The sequence below is a fragment of the Asparagus officinalis genome, chromosome 8 (assembly GCF_001876935.1).
Source record: "Asparagus officinalis chromosome 8, Aspof.V1, whole genome shotgun sequence".
Lineage (NCBI taxonomy): Eukaryota > Viridiplantae > Streptophyta > Magnoliopsida > Asparagales > Asparagaceae > Asparagus > Asparagus officinalis.
Genome location: NC_033801.1, coordinates 89,525,463 through 89,545,090, shown reverse-complemented (window position 1 = coordinate 89,545,090; position 19,628 = coordinate 89,525,463). Strand labels below are relative to the sequence as shown.

The following is a 19,628-nucleotide window of genomic DNA, read 5'->3' as shown; positions in this document are numbered from 1 at the left end:
AAATCATCATCAAAACAAGAAGGCCAACATCAAATCCTAGGACGTCTTGCAATTTGGACCTCAATGGCCAAAATGCTCCATAGTTATCTTTTCTTTGACGGGCTAATGATCAGTTTCATAGTTGAGGGACTAATATGGAATAGTTGGAGATGTGAGGGACTAATATCTAAATAAACCAAAAAGAAAAGATCATCGGATCTCGTTCACTAATCAAATCGCTGATCAGAGGCCGCTAAGGTTTCACTGTAAAGCACTTTAATCAGCAGTTCATTCACTAGAGAGAGAGAGCGGGGGGAAGTGAGGAGAGATGGAGGGAGAGAAGGGGAAGAAGAAGAGAGTGATGGTTACCTTTGATGTGGACGGAACCCTAATTCGGAGCATCGGATCCTCCTCCAATCGTCTCCATCGCCTGGCTTTCTCCCACGCTTTTCTCTCCGTCTTCAACATTCCTGATTCCACCATTGATGTCCTTCAGGTTCACATAACTTCGGATCTTTTTTGAGTTTATTGGGATTTTTATGGATCAGTTAAGGGGCTGTTTGGTTCAAGCAAAATTTTGGCATTTGGTGCGGATTACAAATTTTAGGATCAAAATGTGTGTTTTTTTGGGTTTTGAGATTTCATATTTGGTGTTTGTTTCAATAATTTTTTGGAATATTGAATTAAAAAATATAAAAGCACCTAATTTTTAGAATTGGTTAAATTCTCGTAATTGGTGAGGATTTGACAAATGTCATAAATATGTATGCTTAGGGTCCGTTTGGTTGGTTTCCTAAAAACTAAGAAAAGGAAATTGGTACAAGGAAATTAATAAAATAATATTTTTATTCATTTCCATCCCTAAAACTCACCCACAACATCTAATAAAATATTATATTTATCTTCCAACTCATCTCATTTCATCTCATTTCTTACATTTAAAAATAAACCAAACACAAGAAATGTGTCACATCATCCAACTCATCACAACTCATCTTATCCCATTTTTAAAAATCACACACATCATCCAATAATACTGTGACAACTCATCTCATCTCATTAAACATTCCTTTCCATCCATTTCCTCAAAAAAAAACAAGAAATTGGTTTCCTTAAGTACGTGTCACATCATCCAATAATATACCTCCAACTCATCTCATCTCATCTATTTTCCTATTTTTAAAAACGAACCAAACACAAACAACCTCAAAACATCATCCAATAATATACCTCTAATTCATTTCCTTATTTTTTTAACCAACCAAACAACCTCAAAACAATCTTTTTTTTTAAATCACTCACATCATCCAATAATAAGGTGACAACTCATCTCATCTCATCTCCTATTCTACAATTTCCTTCTCTTTTAAACCAACCAAACAACCTCAAAACAATTATTATAGGAAATAGATTTCCTATTCTTTGATTTCCCAAAAAAATATGCCAAACGAACAGGCCCTTATTACCTTTCTTTCTATTCCCTTGTACCCTTGTAATTTTATTTTCTTGTGGGTGATAACCTCACCAAGTTAAATATATTTACTTTTTTTAAGAATTTGTTATTTTATAATTTGAATTTAAGTTTGAACCATACAAGATATTATAAATTTTAGAGTTCGCTTATCTATAATGTTGTTGAACCAAATAAAATATTAGAAATCACAAATCATGTATAAAACCCTATGGATTTGAAATTCTGTATGAGGTTACAAATCCTAAAATTTTGATATTTGAACCAAACAACCCATAACGTGATCAGTCACAAATTTTTTATAATTTGTTGTGTATGACATCCAAGAGACCTCACCCCTAAAAGCTTATAAACTCACAGCATGTTGCTTCCACATTGATTTACATATTCTGCTGATTTCAACTAGGGTCCTCTTGCTTATATGTCAAGTGTAGGATCGCGACCTTTAAGAAAAGAGTGCGCTCTTATAAAGAATAAATCTGCGAAAACTTTACACTTAAAATACTAGAGAGTGAGTTTGCAAGATGTGTTATAAATTGTAAAAAAGAATTGCAACAATCTCAGAAAATGAACATCACAAACATAAGCATGTATACATGTTCTACCTCCCCGGTGTACATCCAGTCCCCAAGCAAATCCCGCTTGAGATTTTCACTATGATTTTGAAACCTTACAAAATCAAAAACAAACCTGACCAATTTACAAGACCATGCAAATTACAAACCCAATTGATAACATCATGCCAATTGTAAACCGATTTCTAGACCAAGAGACCAACCCCTCTCACAAATTAAGAGAACATTCCTTTGAAACAAGTACAAATCCAATCCTATAAGCCTTGAATGTGTTGTGAACGTGTTTCTCACTGTGGCTATATGTTTCACTCTCTGAAATTTGCCTAAACACTTAGTAAGAAATGATCAAGAACATAGGCTTTTTTAGAAATCGGTTTTCCTTAATACCTAGGTTAAAAAACAGAATGTTTAGCCTCTTGAATGTGCACAAAGTTTAATCTTTTGAGTGCAAATCTTGTTATCTTGTTTACTGACGTTTACCCTATTTATAGCCTTTGAAAAGTCATATTTTTAAACCAAAATAACACCTCAAAACGGCTATAAATAGTAATATATTTAAAACCTGTAACAGTCAGAAAACTGCCTTTGTAGTCGACTATAACTCTTAGTAGTCGACTATTCTGAGTTTAAATAGACTTTGTGTAGTCATATAATTCCTTAGTAGTCGACTACTTTGTCTATTAGTCGACTACTCTGTAATTGATAGAAAGTCTGAAATTCTGATTCAACTCTTATTAGTCGACTATAATGTCCAGTAGTCGACTAGTTTGTAATAACACAGAAACTGATATTCTGTCTGTCTTTTGTAGTCGACTATTCATGCTATTAGTCGATTATTAAGGAGTAGATGTGAGCTATATGATATGTTTTAAGTCTCACTCAATATCTATTAAATTTAATGGTTAACATAGGGGATTTCTATAGTTAACCAACACACTAAGCATATGTTAGTGTGTTCTAACACTATGTGTGTGTATGTGTGTGAGTGATCAAGGCTTGTATACATTTCTAAGCAAAGAAAATATAAAATTACAATAAATTATATCTTATTCTTTGCTTTATTTTGCCTTGAACTCATCTTATGTTTTGAGTATCTCTTTGAATATCATTGTTAATTTAGCTGTGATACTGCAAATCAAATGTTAGCACATAATACACAACATATAATATTTGTTATCATCAAAACAAACTAATCTTGGGATCAAGATTCCTAACATTCTCCTCCTTTTTTATGATAACAAATATATGTTATTAAGATATAAAAATTTTAATCCCCCTGCATGAAATCATTAGATAAAATCTTTTACCCTATGCATCAAAGCATTAGTAAAAAATTTTAAAATTTTCTATATAACTCTCCTTTTGTCATTAGCAAAAAGAAATAAACATAATTCTAGTTAAATTTTTCTTTTCCCGAGTATCTTGATAAAAATATTAAGCATTTTGGTACCCTTTTATATATGATCCTTAGGATTAACCCTTAGGAATCCAAATCCACTTGGAATTTGGTTTCCATTTATTATCATACGTATAATTCTTTGAATTGCAAACTTCATGCATATAAGATGAAATATAAGCATTCCTATGATGAATATTCAAATTCTTAGGAATCCATATATACTTATATTGTTTACCATGAATATTCTTATTATTATTCTTCAAAACATAATCATTCTTTGTAAAATACTTAGGAACAAATTCAATACCAAAATGATTGTTTGAAGATTTTTAAAATGAGAGCAAATTATTCAAATTCTCTTTACCTTTGTTAAATTTATTCACATTTAAAGGTAAGTCTTCATATTTACATCTAAGTGAATTCATTTCTTTATCTAAATCTGAAATACGAGTTTTCATTTTATCACATTCAGATTTTAAATAAATATCATCATTAGTCAATAATTTGTTTTCGGAAAATAAATTATTATTTAGTTCATTCAATTTTTCAACTTGTGAAGAATTTGAAGTTATTAATTCTAAGTTTAATCTTTTATTTTCATTTTTTAATAACTTATAATTAGACTTCAAATCCTTAAATCTCGCATAAAATTCATTGAATGTTTCTAATAATTCTTCATTATTAATATTATTGCATACCTCATCTTCTTGTGCCATGAAGCACATGTGAGCGGATTCCTCTTTTTGTTCTTTCAGCTATCATCCCATGTCATTGCCAAAGTCTTTTTCTTCTTATTTTGTAACTTGTTGAAGTTTGTAGACTTTGATTTTGACTTTAGAAGATGACAATCCTTCTTCATGTGTCCTGGCTTATTACATCCATAACAAATAAAATTAATTATTAGTATCTTTAACCTTTTTATACTTTCAAGGTTATCGATAGCGGATAGCGTCGCGAAGCGATGAGGCATCGCTAAGGCTATTTGGGGCTATTACGGTAAAATAACGGTAAAAACATAAAGTCAAATAGCGATCTAATTTAGATATGTATAAATACTAAAAAATTAAAAAAATCTAAAAAATCTAAAAGTACTTATTTAATGATTTAAAGAGATCCTTAACATGAAATAAACATGTAATCATCACGTAATACCGAAGATGATTGAAGGAGTCAAAGAGTCGTTAGTCTTCGAGAAAAAGAGCTGAGCAATGAGAGGACTACCCTAAGAGGAGCTCACGATGAAGGAGGTAAGAGGAAGAACTGAGATAGGTGTCAGAAGCTATAAGAGGTGGCGGGAGTATGTCGAAAATCACAGGAGACAGTGGAATGCAATGGTCAAGGATCGGGTTTAATTTTACAAAAATAAACCTCAAGCCGTTTTTAAATAGCAGTCAAAAAATGGATTTCGTATGCAATCACTCACTATTTATCGTTATGATACATTATTGGCGGCTTTAGCGAACAAAAAACACATATTCCGTAATATGTCACCACTATTAGGCGATAGCGTTAGCGACGATAGCATAGCGGGAAGGGATCGCTAACGCTATTAGCGTCGCTATTGCGGGGCTATTTACCGTTATTTATAACAATGCTTACTTTAGATAAAGAACTTTTTGAATTTTCTTGAGAGAGCATCAATGTCTTCATCATCTTCATCCGATTCATTGTTATCGGAAGATGCATTTAAAGCAATGATTTTCTTCTCTGGTTGTTCTCTATCCCTTCTATCTTGAAGTTGTACTTCATATGCCATTAAATTCCCAACAATATCTTCTAGGGTAAGTGTTGAGAGGTCATTGGCTTCTTCAATGGCGATCGTCTTTTTCTCCCATTCTGGTGTAAGTGCACGAAGAGCTTTTCTCACCATCTCTAATTGTGTGTATTCTTTTTCAAGACCAATTAGAGAGTTGGTGATGTCGGTGAATCTTGTGATCATTTCAGTGATCGTCTCATGTTCTTTCATTTTGAATAACTCAAACCTATGCATAAGAACAGATATTTTAGATTTTTTAACTTTATTTGTACCTTCGTGTGTTACCTCTAATGTATGTCAAATTTGATGGGCTGAATTGTAAGTAGACACGAGATTGAACTCGTTCTTGTCTAAGGCACAAAATAGTGCATTCATCGTCTTAGAGTCCAGATTTACATTTGTCCTTTGAACAACCGTCCATTTGGTGTAAGGAGTGGTAGGTTTTGTAAATTTCATCTCTATAATGTTCCATAGATCGTAGCTAAGAGATTGGAGGTAGATCTTCATCCGACACTTACAATAGTTATAGTTTGTGTCGTCAAAGAGAGGTGGTCACTGTGTGGAATGTCCCTCTTTGAATTGTGATGTATTTGTTGTACTTGATGATGCCTTCCTTCACCTTGCTCTGATACCAATTGTAGGGTCCTCTTGCTTATATGCCAAGTGTAGGATCGTAACTCTTAAGAAAAGAGTGCGCTCTTATAAAGAGTAAATCTGCGGAAGCTTTACACTTTAAACACTAGAGAGTGAGTTTGCAAGATGTGTTATAAATTGCAAGAAAGAATGACAACAATATCAGAAAATGAACATCACAAACACAAGCATGTATACTGGTTCTACCTCTCCGGTGTACATCCAGTCCCTAAGCAAATCCCGTTTGAGATTTTTATTATGATTTTGAAACCTTACAAAATCAAAAGCAAACCTGACTAATTTGTAAGACCATGCAAATTGCAAACCCAATTGACAACACCATGCCAATTATAAATCGACCTCTAGACCAAGAGATCAACCCCTCTCTCAAACCGAGAGAACCTTCCTTTGAAGCAAGTACAAATCCAATCATATAAGACTTGAATGTGTTGTGAACGTGTTTCTCACTGTGGCTATAGGTTTCACTCTCTGAAATTTGCCTAAACACTTAATAGGAAATGATCAAGAACATATGCTTTAGAAATAAGTTTTTCTCAATACCTAGGCTAAAAAACAGAATGTTTGGCCTCTTGAATGTGCACACAGTTTAATCTTTTGAGTGCAAATCTTGTTATCTTGTTTACTGACGTTTACCCTATTTATAGCCTTTGAAAAGTCATATTTTAAACCAAAATAACACCTCAAAACGGCTATAAACAGTCATATATTCAAAACCTGTAACAGTTAGAAAACTGCCTTTATAGTCGACTACAACTCTTAGTAGTCGACTACTCTGAGTTCAAACAGACTCTGTGTAGTCATATAATTCCCCAAATAGCAAATAACGCTCCGCAACCGAACTTCACCCCTAGGGGTAAAGGAAAAGCGCACGCAAATGCCATGAACGCTAATCAAACGTTTGAGGTGCAGGCGCAACCGCAACAGCAGCAGCAAAAGGCGCCTCAACAACCAAGGTGGCAACAGCAGACCCCGAGGCCGAAAGCTTCGGATATGCTTTAGAAATAAGTTTTTCTCAATACCTAGGCTAAAAAACAGAATGTTTGGCCTCTTGAATGTGCACACAGTTTAATCTTTTGAGTGCAAATCTTGTTATCTTGTTTACTGACGTTTACCCTATTTATAGCCTTTGAAAAGTCATATTTTAAACCAAAATAACACCTCAAAACGGCTATAAACAGTCATATATTCAAAACCTGTAACAGTTAGAAAACTGCCTTTATAGTCGACTACAACTCTTAGTAGTCGACTACTCTGAGTTCAAACAGACTCTGTGTAGTCATATAATTCCTTAGTAGTCGACTACTTTGTCAATTAGTCGACTACTCTGTAATTAACAGAAAATCTGGAATTCTGATTCAACACTTATTGGTCGACTATAATGTCTAGTAGTCGACTAGTCTGTAATAACACAGAAACTGATATTCTGTCTGTGTCTTTTGTAGTCGACTATTCATGCTATTAGTCGACTATTAAGGAGTAGATATGAGCTATATGATATGTTTTAAGTCTCACTCAATATCTATTAAATTTAATGGTTAACATAGGGAATTTCTATAGTTAACCAACACACTAAGCATGTGTTAGTGTGTTCTAACACTATGTGTGTGCATGTGTGTGAGTGATCAAGGATTGTACACATTTCTAAGCAAAGAAAATGTAAAATTGCATTTTGACAATAAAGTATATCTTCTTCTTAGCTTCATTTTTCCTTGAACTCATCCTATGTCTTGAGTATCTCTTTGAATATCATTGTTGATTTAGCTCTGATACTGCAAACCTTGAACTCATCCTATGTCTTGAGTATCTCTTTGAATATCATTGTTGATTTAGCTCTGATACTGCAAAACAAATGTTAGCATATAATACACACAGTTGATTTAGCTCTGATACTGCAAAACAAATGTTAGCATATAATACACACAACATATAATATTTGTTATCGTCAAAACGAACTAATCTTGGGGTCAATATTCCTAACAGTAATGAGTATATTTCTTTTCTTTTTCTTTTTAATTATATTGATATTGTTTATCCTTTTTTTTTTGTTTGCAGCATCATGGTCAAACAGATCCCCTTATTCTGGTGAACACGTGCGTGCACTATGGCATCCCTTCTGATGTTGGTAGCTCCTAAGCTTGGATTTTGAATCTTTATAGGCATCTCTCTGCTGTTATATATGAATTTATAGAAGAAAAGACGTAGTAAGTTCCTTTAGAGATGTTCAAGAAAGAAAAATGAACCTGAAATTAGTAAATGAGCACACTTAATGAAAAGTCGTCATTCCTTTGGGAAAGATCAAGTCTTGCATACAACCTCACAATTGGTTAAGAATACTGCCATGAATGTTTCTGGTCATCGATCGAACTAAGATGTCACACTCCATAATGCTAGGCAAGAAGATAGCTATTGACAAGCTGCTTCACTTTCTTCAATCTCTAGAATTGGCAGGCAGTGTAGAAGGAACATTTTTTAGGAACAAAATGGATATTTCAGTTATCATCCACAAAACAATAGGACATAAATTTTATCCTTTTTTTCCAAATATTGTTCTGTTTCTATCAAATTGGTTAAATTAGTCATAGTATCTAACTTCGTGGAATTTTCTTATGTGTTCTCTCTCTCTCTCTCTCTCTCTCTCTCTCTCTTCTTTTTATAGGTTGCTACTGAAAGATTACCAGATTTGAAGTCAAAGATGATTGAGTATGCCAAGGAACACGCCAAAGATATAGGTGAAGGCCTTGAAGTTCTTCCTGGGGTCACTTCTTTGCTAGAGGCTTTATCTTCAAATAATGTGGCTATTGGCTTGGTATGATTGTTAGTCATCTTGTTCCTTGTACATTATTTATCAACAAGAACTTGGTTACTCTTGGAAACAATATCAAACAGCCAGTAGCGTTACTTTCTTAGTATCCTAAGCTTTTCCTCTTGAAAATCCACTTAATTATAATTCTTTAATATGAGAGCTCACTTGTCCATCTATTAGTTGGTGCAAATTCCTGACTGAGCAAATTTTGAGCTAGTGCCCCTCATTTAGTACATCTCAGTAGGATATTCAAGGAAACATGCTTTTTGATTTGGTGAAGATTTTCATCATTGATTGCTTGACAAAGATGACAACATCACGGTAAACCTGTAAATTGCTATTAATCACATCCAGGGTATCATAAAATCATACTTGTAGAGGATGCACGGCTACATTCAAGTATTGTAACCTGCAAGATGTTAAAAATATAGAACTGTATCTCTTAAGCCAGTCCTGAATTTCTGGTTTCAATGTAGTGACAATGATATTAAAGCCTTAGTTTTTAAAGCCCTAGTTTGGACAAGACTAAATCTAGTTCTTGTGCAATTTTACTGAAGATTTACTATCTACTTCGGCACCCATTTAAGCAGATGAAAAGAAGAACACCTTTGCATACTGCTCAGATTTGAAAAGTGTACTCAAATTGCACTGAAGTGCCAGAGTAAAGAATTTTTTTTCTTAGCTTTTTCCGTACCTTTGCATGTGATTAAAATGACGGTTGGAAGGTCCACAGCATATGCTGTCAAAGGAATTTTCTCTAAGAAATAGGTTATGTTTTGTGAACAGCCGTGCTGTAATAGTTACCCATACCCATGCTAAGATAGGAGTTCGGTAAATATGCAGCTTTAGGAAGACTTCAAAGTAGATAATTAAGTCCTCATACTGATTTCTGCATTACACTTCTTAACTGAGGAGGGCCTAATCTACTTGCACCTGTAACAGTGCTATAACCACTCATATATTTACATTTTGGTTCCCATTATTATGTTTTTATACAAAGGGTGCAACTCAGGCCTTGAACCTAGGATCCCACGTTACCTAACCCTCGTTTAATAGTAAGTGAGGCTTCAGTAAGAATTAGTTTATTAATTCAATGGACAGAATGATAACTCTTTCTCTGTTTATACCTGATATAAAAAAATAGTAGATGCTGTATTACGCTAAGAAAGATATAGTCTTACTGACTATCATCTTGATGGAAAGATAAGGGGCGAATCAAAATTGTCAGGATCCTAACCGCTCATGGTTAACTTTGATATTTTCTTCTATTTTTATATTTTTTATTCATTTTTTTAATGTGATATTAATCCTCTGAATCCTTCTAAATCGATATTTGTCCCTTACATATCTAATATTACTCATAATAAAATTTAAGTGTTTTGTTTTTTCCTAAACTGGATTGATTTTGTAACTATGAACTAATAATGTCAAGGAGAATCTACTTAAACTCGAACTTCTAAATGTTTGGACGATATGGCTTGAACATGTCATGTTCAAAATCTTCAACCTTACCTCCCTCCTCCTTCCGGTAAGAAACCATATTTTCTAATGTTACTTTATTAGCCAATCCCTATACATATTTTACACTCTCCCTTCTGCTTGGGAAACCCTAAAGATAAACCATTTCTCTCTATAAGCCAAACACTATAACCACTCTATATCCTCCCTCTTTATAAGAAACTTTAGAAATAAACTATCTTAAGCCTTCGTCCACTTTTCATACTTTCTGTAACCCATATAAAATCAGCTTTTCCAGTTCCCTTTTACCAATTTGAAAAGTTTACTCTTTCATTGATTATGATCAACTATCACTGCATTAGCATTTTTTATTTGCACAACTGAATCATAGATAGGAAATCCTATTGGTTGTTGAAATCAAGTTAGGTAAGTAAGGTGCTTAACTGCTTATTGAGAGGTTTCCTGTTTTTCTTTTTCTTTTGTTTTTATATTCATAGGTTACTGGTAATTTGGAAGAGATTGGATGGATGAAGATGGAGGGACTGGGTATTCAACAATATTTCACAGTTCCAAATTTTGGAGGGTGGGTTGAAATTTCATGTTATAAACCATCACTCCTTTTGCTTTAGAAGTTCCCTAAGATTTTCACGTCATTGTAAACTGACAGATTTGGAAGTGACCACACAGATCGAGGAGAACTTGTGAAGATTGCTGCTGCTAGGGCTGAGAAGCAGTTTCCTGGAGGATTTGATTTGCGTGTCCACATTGGAGACACGGTAAGTTTTCTACCATCTTGTGACTCCCGGCTGCTTCTTTAAAAAGATTAAGAACAAGTTGTTTTATTATTTTTATGATTATTATGATTATTATTTTATTTGTTTTATTTTTTTTTTTTATTTTTTTTTTTTTTGGGGGGGGGGGGGTTGTTGGTTGTTGTAATATGGGGATAATTGGGATAATTTTTGGGACAATGCTTTTTGGTGTGATTGGTTGGGATAATGAGATTGGGATGAAAACTTTTGGTGTTATTAGTTTTTTGGAACACTAGTTGGATAATTACCCCACATGGGATAAAATTGTCCCACTCATATAAAAACAAGTTTTCCCCAAGCTAAAATTTACCCCAACTGTCATATTGGAACAATTGGGGACAAGTGGGATAATTTTGGAACATTCATTTATTATTTACTAATATATGTGCTTATCATATTAGATATATAATTAAATATAAAAATAATTACAACAATAATATCATTAAAGCCTTTATCCTAATGTTTGAGATCATGGCTTCATGAATTCTATTCTTCCATTCCGTTCTATTTTGGGACATATCCTCTGTTAAGTTAAACATAATCATATCTTTCTTAATTAATTTCAACTAAGTTCTTTTAGATATACCTCTAGATCTCCTACCCTCATTAACTATAATACTATCATTTTTCCTAACCGATGGTCCGGTGCACTAAGAGGCCTCCATTGTACATGATCAAACCATCTTAGTCGATTTTCTCTTATTTTATCCTCAGTAAGAGCAGGTATACAAGACAGTCGTAATATTCTCATTTCTGCTACACGTCTTTTGCACATGTTTTTTTATTGCCAAACACTTTGACCTATAAAGTATTGTTAGTTTTATAACCGTCTTATAGAATTTTCTTTTTAGTTTCATTGGTATCCTACGATCACATAAGACTTCAAAAGCATTCTATCATTTCAACCATCTAGATTTGTTTCGATGAACAACATCATCCTCAATCTCATCATTATGTTGAATGATTGATCCTAAATAGCAAAAATGATTACTTTTAGATATTTCTTGAACATCAATATATACTATAGACTCTTTTCTTTTCTTAGTTTTACTAAAAATGCACCTATATATTCTGTTTTGTTTTGCTAATTCTAAAACCTTCAGATTCAGGGGCTTGTCTCTATCTTTCTACTTTAGAAATCATACATTTTCTAGTTTCGTCGGCTAATACTATATCATCCGCAAATAACATACACTGTGGGATTTCATCTTGAATGTGTCTAGTATTTTGGTCAATAACTAATGCAAATAGATAATGACTTAAGGCTAACCTTTAGTGTAAACTTATAGTAACAGGAAACGGTTTAGTCTCTTCTTCATTAGTTCTTACTCTAGTTATTACTCTATGATACATATCTTTAATCACATCAATATATATACTAGATACATGTTTCTTTTCTAAAACCACCACATTACCTCTCTAGGCTCTCTATCGTAAGCTTTTTCTAGATCTATGAAAAATAATAAAATGATGAATATTAGCTAAATATAAAATTATTAAATAATTAATATCATTAAAGATATTTTTATATATTATATTAGTTATAAATATAATGTAATAATATATATTATATTATGTTCTACTAAACTTATTACTAGTGTGCTGTATTAATTATAATATAATAGGCTATAGATAGTTTGAATATATTGTAGTAATTATCAAAATATATATTTAATTATAATATAATCTTATTGATTATAACATATTTAAATTATAATATTTATTAAAGTATAATATAATATATTGTAATAATAAAAATATAAATTTATATTTACGATATAGTCCCCATGACATTATGAAATAACAATATATTATAATATATAATTATATATATACCAGCAACAAGCATTACTAATAAATGTATGTTATAATTATGATTATATTAAGTATTAAATATATTTAAAATATATTATGATATTTATATTAAATACATTAAAATTATTATATTAATAATATGTTAACTATTATATACTTATAATTTATATTAATATTATATTAATTAATTAGTATTAACATATTTAGTATGGAATCAAGACTCTAATAAGTTTAATAATACTTGTAAATATATTAAATTAGAATAATTTACTTGTAATAATAAGACTTATAATTAGATATATTCATATTGTATGGTATGTGTGTTTATATATACCTACTAGTCTTCGAACACCGTGGCAACAGCACGAACAATATCATTTTTTTTCTCGCGTTATAGTAATCCCTGATTTTAAATCTATAGTAATTATTTTTTAAATTTTTTTGAATTGCTATGTTCCCAACTCTCTGAATTTTAAAATGCTACAGTATTCCCCTTTGCTATAACAGGGATTTTGCAAATAAAATGCTATGGTATCTAGTTTCTTGTTTGTAGAGTAATAAGCTACTGCATAGCATTTACAGTATCATGAAATTAGAGAATCTTGGGTTCTCCCATTTGTATAGAGAAGTGTATATATATAGTATATATTATATATAATATAATATATAGTTTAATGGTTGGAGGTGGCAACTCATTTACGCAAAAGAGTAAGTGTTAGCGCCACAACCTTTTGATGTGGACAACTAAGGTGACCTTACATTACATGTGTTCTCTGTAGCTCATTTTGCAAAATGACCGTCACCTCATACCCATTTTTCTCATATATATATATATATATATATAATATTATATATACATTATATGTATAATATATACATATATATTTATATATATACATATATATGTAATATATATATAGCATATATATATTATAGAATATACATATATATGTAATAATATATATATCGTATTATATTAAGTTATATTATATAAATCAATAAAAATGATATTTTTATAAGGGGTACTCATCTAATTGCGAGCACCACATAAAATTGTACCAAATTATTAATGTCAAGTATCCCCATTGTCCCGAACTATCTCACTTTGTCCTAGGCAAATTGTCTCTATGGGTTAGAATTACCCCATTGGGATAATTATCCCACTTGGCCCCAAATTATCTCAACGCATAACGTCACTTAGTTTTCATATAATACTAGCAAACTAATGTTTCAAATATTTTCTAGGCTCATCTACTTACAATTTTCTTTTCTTTTCTTTTTATCGCTAATCATATACCAAAATCCTACTTGACACTTAAAATTTATTGTTGAGTGTAACAAGTTTAAAGAGATTCTAATAGAAACTTATTGATAATGGATTGAATTTTAAAAAGATTTTTAAGAAATGTTTTCTATTCTTTAGTGTGCATCTCTCTTAGGTTGATTTGTCACCATTCTCTTACTGCTACTTTTCATCTCATCCGTTCTTAGATGCTCTCTGTTTTGTATTTTGGGGCCTATTTCTGCCCATGGTTTCTTCACTCTTACATGGTCTCTAATGAACCAGCTTATCATCCACAACTTTACCCCAGTTCCCATCTCCGTAGTTTCCTTTTTACCTTTAGTTTCTTCTTTAATTACCTTCTTCCCAGTATAGAAGAATCATGCGATGTTTGTTGACATGTTGTATTCAGCGAGTGACATAAACAGATACGAGTTGCAAATTGTACTTCAGTGGACTTTGATCTCCTTACTTGGACCTCATCTATACCAATATTGCTTTTGCTTCCATCACTCCTGACCTCTTGTAAAATGATGACTGGTAGTTGATATCCATTTTTTCCCAATCAACAAATCAATTTATTGAATTCATGGATATTTGAATCATTTCCATGCATATGCATTTTAAATGAGTTTTGAAATCTGGGTATGGATCTCGGTTTCAGTTTGTCCTTGTTGATATCAGTATCTATTACTACATGAATAATTGAGTTTAACCGCAACTCATTATTTATTGATATTTTCTAATTGTAATGGTAGAAGATCAATAAAATTACGGAACACCCCCTAAGGTTTGTAGGAATAACAGAAAATCAGTCTCAAGTTTTAAAACTAACACTTTCATCCCCTCCTTTAATTTTTTTTTCATTGACAATGTTACACTGGTATCATGTGAGCCTTTTGATGACATGAATAGCCTGCTTTGTTCTTCTATTAAAAGGTGGACAAGGGTTCTTTTGTTATTAAACGGGTCGCATGAGTTACACGTGACCATGTTTGATGGATAAATAAAAGATGGCAGTGAAAATGGGAGTATTTTCTTCATTCTTACAAAACGTAGGGGATTTTGTGCAAGTCTCCAATCAACTTTTGGTGCTTTAAAGCTCAGATCTCTGTTATTAACTGATCAGGTTAACTAGATTCAGACATGAATACATGAAGTGGGTCCCTTCGTTGAATAAAATCCCCTTAAAAAAATTAGTAGTGTTACTAATGGATCTAGCGGCATCAACATCATCATTGCAACTCACTATAAGTACCTCCTTTGTACATTGATTCCCATCTGCCTTTAATTGCAAGATGTACTCTTTGCATTGAGTATCAGGTGTTTTAAGTTGTTCCAATGTTCCAGTTTAATTTCTTATATTTGTAATCTGGCAACTGAAAGTTTGTTAAAAGTGAGATTTGTCTATTTTTAAAAAAAATACTTTATAATTAAGAAAACATATAAACTTCTTTAACCAATTTCTCTCCAAAGTTCCTTCATTTTGAATGAACACATTGTGTGCACGTCATTGCAGCACACACTTTTCTTTCCATTCTAAACAAGAAAATTCCTGACAAGGCTGATAATATATTGTCATAACACTTGCACAGTTACTAGAACTTAGTCCTATGATTTTACCCCAATCAAGTGCAAATAGATATACTAAACTTTCCCATATAAACTTAAAGGTAAATTCCACACGAGCCCCCTGAATTTTCGGGGCTGGAGAACAAAACCCCCTTGAAACTTTGTAATACATAGGGACCCCCCCCCTGAACATTCAAAATTGTTCTAAAAAGTTTAAACTACCCCCTTTTATTTTTTACCTTTTCCTAAATGGGAAATATACAAGTTATATTTAGCAGTTTGGGGTAAAGTCATCCAGAAATTGTAATGTGTGGAGCATGCGGCAATAGAGTAACTGCTAGAAGTCATGATACTTAAGTGAGAAGTTCAAGGTGTGTTTTCATTGATTTATGAAGTTTAGAGGGGTTTTGTTCAAAACCCCCAATGTTCATGGGGATACCTTAAACTTCAAATTTGACTGACGCATATATCTGCAGCCTAATGATATTCGAGCTGCTGAATATGGAGGAGCTTTAGCAGTAGGGGTGTGCACAGGGGTATTCTCAGGAGAGGAGCTGAAGCAGGCAAGCAATGGTAGTGCCATTATCCTCGCAGATCTTAAAGATACCGCATCTTTCCTAAGGTTACTGGGCGTTGACGGCTGATATCTTCACTCTGTATAATATTGATAAATGATGTTTTAATCCTTGTGTCTTCTCTCTGTATAACATTGATAAATGATGTTTTAATCCTTGTGTCTTCTCTTGAGCTGAAGACTTCAGTTTATTATTTTCATTGAAGTTCTCTGAAGATTATTTGATTTGTATTTGTAGTATAAGATGTTTACGAACAATATGTGGTGTTAAGTCTGTTACTTATTGGGGATTTTTTAATAGGACACGCGAGAGACGTTACTATATATTGCTATGAGACATTTCACTCTATGATTATAGAGCTGGACGAGTTACGACCCCGACATGTACATATTTAGGGACTGGGGGCATGATGCGAACCCCTAATAAAATTATTTGCATGGAAAATGTCTTTCAAATTGTATTTCATTAAAATACTAATTTCTTAGAAATGATTAAATAAATATTATTATTCTTCTCTTTAAGAGCTTACACCTAAGTATTATATTCTAATGTGAAAAATATGAATCTGAAATCAATTCAGATTTTTTTATCAGATTATAGTATGCAGTACACGGCTAATCGAAAGTTTAAAATTTTATTATTTTTCATTTATCGGAAAGTTGCTTAATTTCGATATCTACACTATGGCAATATTACCCTCTTATATTTCAATCGTTCGCAGGAATGTATTCTCACTTGGTATGAAGGGTAAAAAAAATTGTAACTTTTCGGAAGAAAATAAGGGGGAGAAAACTGTAGCAAATGTTGTAATGAATTTGGTGGGAGTAAAAAGCTACTGCCTTATAAAAAAAAGGAAGACAAAAATTTACAAGTGATTCCGCTTCATCGAAATTTGATTTCAAAATAGGAAATTCATGTAACTTTTGCATCAATTACTTTTCAACCATGCATTGAAACTATATTCAAAACGAATAATTATTTTTGGAACTAAAAAATGGGACCACTCTGTGGAACTGATGGTGTGGAATATATTACCATATATTTTAGCATCCACATCATCTGTCCTATGGATTGGTCCGTATACAGTTCCTCCTAGCATTACCGATTGAAAATATGTTGCCAACAGTAAAATTGCAAATATCCAAATAATGGATTCATAAGGCACCAAATACGTCACAATTCACAAATCAAATGTTGAATTGACATTGAAAAATAAATTTCCCAAAACAAGATTGCAAATATCCAAATAATGTATCTGAAAGTTGATTTCCTGCAACAATATTGCAAACTTGTTTTTGCAACAAACCAAACAACCAAAAGGTTTCAATTAATCTTAGGGAAAAAATCAAAAAAAAAACAAAAAAAACCCTGACGATTATCGTAAAAACCCCCTTAACTTCCAAAATATGAGAAAACCCCCTTAAATACAGGGATTATCAGAAAACCCCCCTTTAGCTTTCATATTTTATCATAAACTCCCTCTAATTTAAGATTTTATCTGAAAAACGCCCTATACTTAGAGGGTGGTTCCACTAGGGTCTGTTCGTTTGCCAAAAAAAATCCGGAAATCTCTTGCCACCTCAACTTTCAAGAAATGAACAAGTGCCACATGGGATTTTGTTTTCAAGAGATTTCCATTTCTCATGTTTGTTTCGTTTTTAATTTTCAAGAAATGAACCGCCACGTAGGCTGCCACCTCAAACTTTCAAGAAATGTGTTTTCACACCAAATTAGGCTGAAAACACTTGGAAATGTCCCATCTAAGAATTATTAATTAGTAAAAGCACTGTTGGAATAGTGCAGAATAATAAAACATAATATTTAATACCACCATTTCTCATTTCCTATTTCTTGTTGTCAAACAAACAAAAGAAATAGAAAACTGAGCACTGTTACTATGGAGGCTTTTTTTGTCTGTTTATGTGACTTGGCATTGAAATGTGGAGTTTTCTTTGCGAAACAAACCAAAAAAAAAAGAAATCTGGGAAATGTGCTTGAAATGTATTAAAATCATTTGAGTTTTCCATTTCCAATTTTTTTTTGGAAATAACCGAACAGGCCCTAATGGCAAAGTCATAAGATTTGTGTGTGGATAGTTGCTGCCAGACCATCATATGCTCGCGGAGTCATTTATCCATACCCACCGCAGAGAGAGGACAAGATGAGGATGGGGGGTTAGCAGCCTGTAACCAGGGAATGGAAGTCTGTAGAGGAGGAGCCAGCGTAGGCCGTACGCTCACACAAACTTGCACTGTTCAAATCACTACGCTCCGCAGGCACTCCCTCCCCGAGCCAAGAAAACACAACAAATGCGCTGCAGACAAAACTCAGCCAACCAACCGAACCAAAAAGCCTTTTTGGTTCACCTCCCCAAACCAATCCAAACAAAACGACGACCATTTAATACTCTCATTAATACTACCACTTCCGACTTCTATTAAAAAGGCCGCCTGGGCGTCGACGGCCCCCAAATCAAAGCAACTTTAGGGTTTTACAGAGAGAGAGAGAGAGAGTAATGGAGGGCGGCCGGGTATACATGGACGTAAGCATCGGAGGCGAGATGGAGGGGAGGATCGTGATCGAGCTATTCGCCAGCGTCGCGCCGAAGACGGCGGAGAACTTTAGGGCTCTCTGCACCGGCGAGAAGGGGATCGGCCCGAGCACCGGAGTACCTCTCCACTTCAAGGTTTTGTGATTTTGCCAATTGGTCCTTTTCTTTGGTTTTATTTACTCTGCTGCCCTTGCCTTTTGGTTGGACCCGTGAAGGGAGCGGAGAATAATCAGAAGCTCTGTAATTTTGCTGCTTTGACGGTTATGTGATGGAAAGTTCGTTTCTTTATATTTTTGGAAATTGAGTGGTTTCAAAAGGGTTTAATGAACATAGTAAACTAAGGGCGAGTTTGGTGATTTTGGAGGAGGAAGTAGTTGATGCCATAAATATTTTGTATTGTTGAAAGAGAAAAAAAAATGTGATGAAAAGAAATTGCTGTTGAGACTTAGTTTGCGTATTTACCTCCTTTCTTCACATTTTCCTTCTCTTTCAACCATACAAAATGTTTATAATATCAGTTACTTGCTCCTCCAAACTTCTGTTGCCACCGAACTTTTTGGTCTAGCCCACCCTTATTTGAGAACCTTCATTACAACCTATCAACACCACTCAACTTCTGAAGATCCATTCTCTTCTTTAAAAATTAAAGCCTAATGTATCACTGGACAGCATTATACTTATCACAAAAAATAAAAAAATCCATGATCCTAACACGGTGACACTCTTTAAGAATTCTCACTTACATCTCGGTCTTCAAATCAAATATCAGAGGATGATCACACTTGGGTAGACAAAAAAAAAAGTTCCCGATATTGATATATCACTCCACTACTAACCTCTAACCAAGAACCCGAGATGGAGGAGTTGAAGGCTATGTTGGGATACATTTTGTTTTATGTGCTATTCTTCATGAACCCCTGTATATG

The 19,628-nt window shown here is 33.2% G+C and overlaps 2 protein-coding genes across 6 annotated transcripts in view; both read left to right on the top strand.

Annotated features, from left to right (window-relative positions):
* Positions 224-16,429, top strand: LOC109822536. Its single transcript, XM_020388755.1, has 6 exons — positions 224-475; positions 7,887-7,952; positions 8,491-8,640; positions 10,593-10,678; positions 10,763-10,871; positions 16,053-16,429. Exons 1-6 carry the CDS (start codon positions 308-310, stop codon positions 16,218-16,220), a joined length of 747 nt encoding a protein of 248 aa, XP_020244344.1. The 5' UTR covers positions 224-307; the 3' UTR covers positions 16,221-16,429.
* Positions 18,275-19,628, top strand: part of LOC109819715 (peptidyl-prolyl cis-trans isomerase CYP40-like) — an 18,451-nt gene continuing 17,097 nt past the window's right edge. For 2 of the 5 annotated variants that reach the window (XM_020385553.1, XM_020385552.1), the window contains exon 1: positions 18,275-18,837. In XM_020385553.1, the coding sequence (XP_020241142.1) occupies positions 18,667-18,837 (171 nt within the window). In that variant the 5' untranslated portion in view covers positions 18,275-18,666. The remainder of the gene's footprint in view (positions 18,838-19,628) is intronic. The other 3 variants (XM_020385554.1, XM_020385551.1, XM_020385550.1) reach the window with 3 other exon arrangements.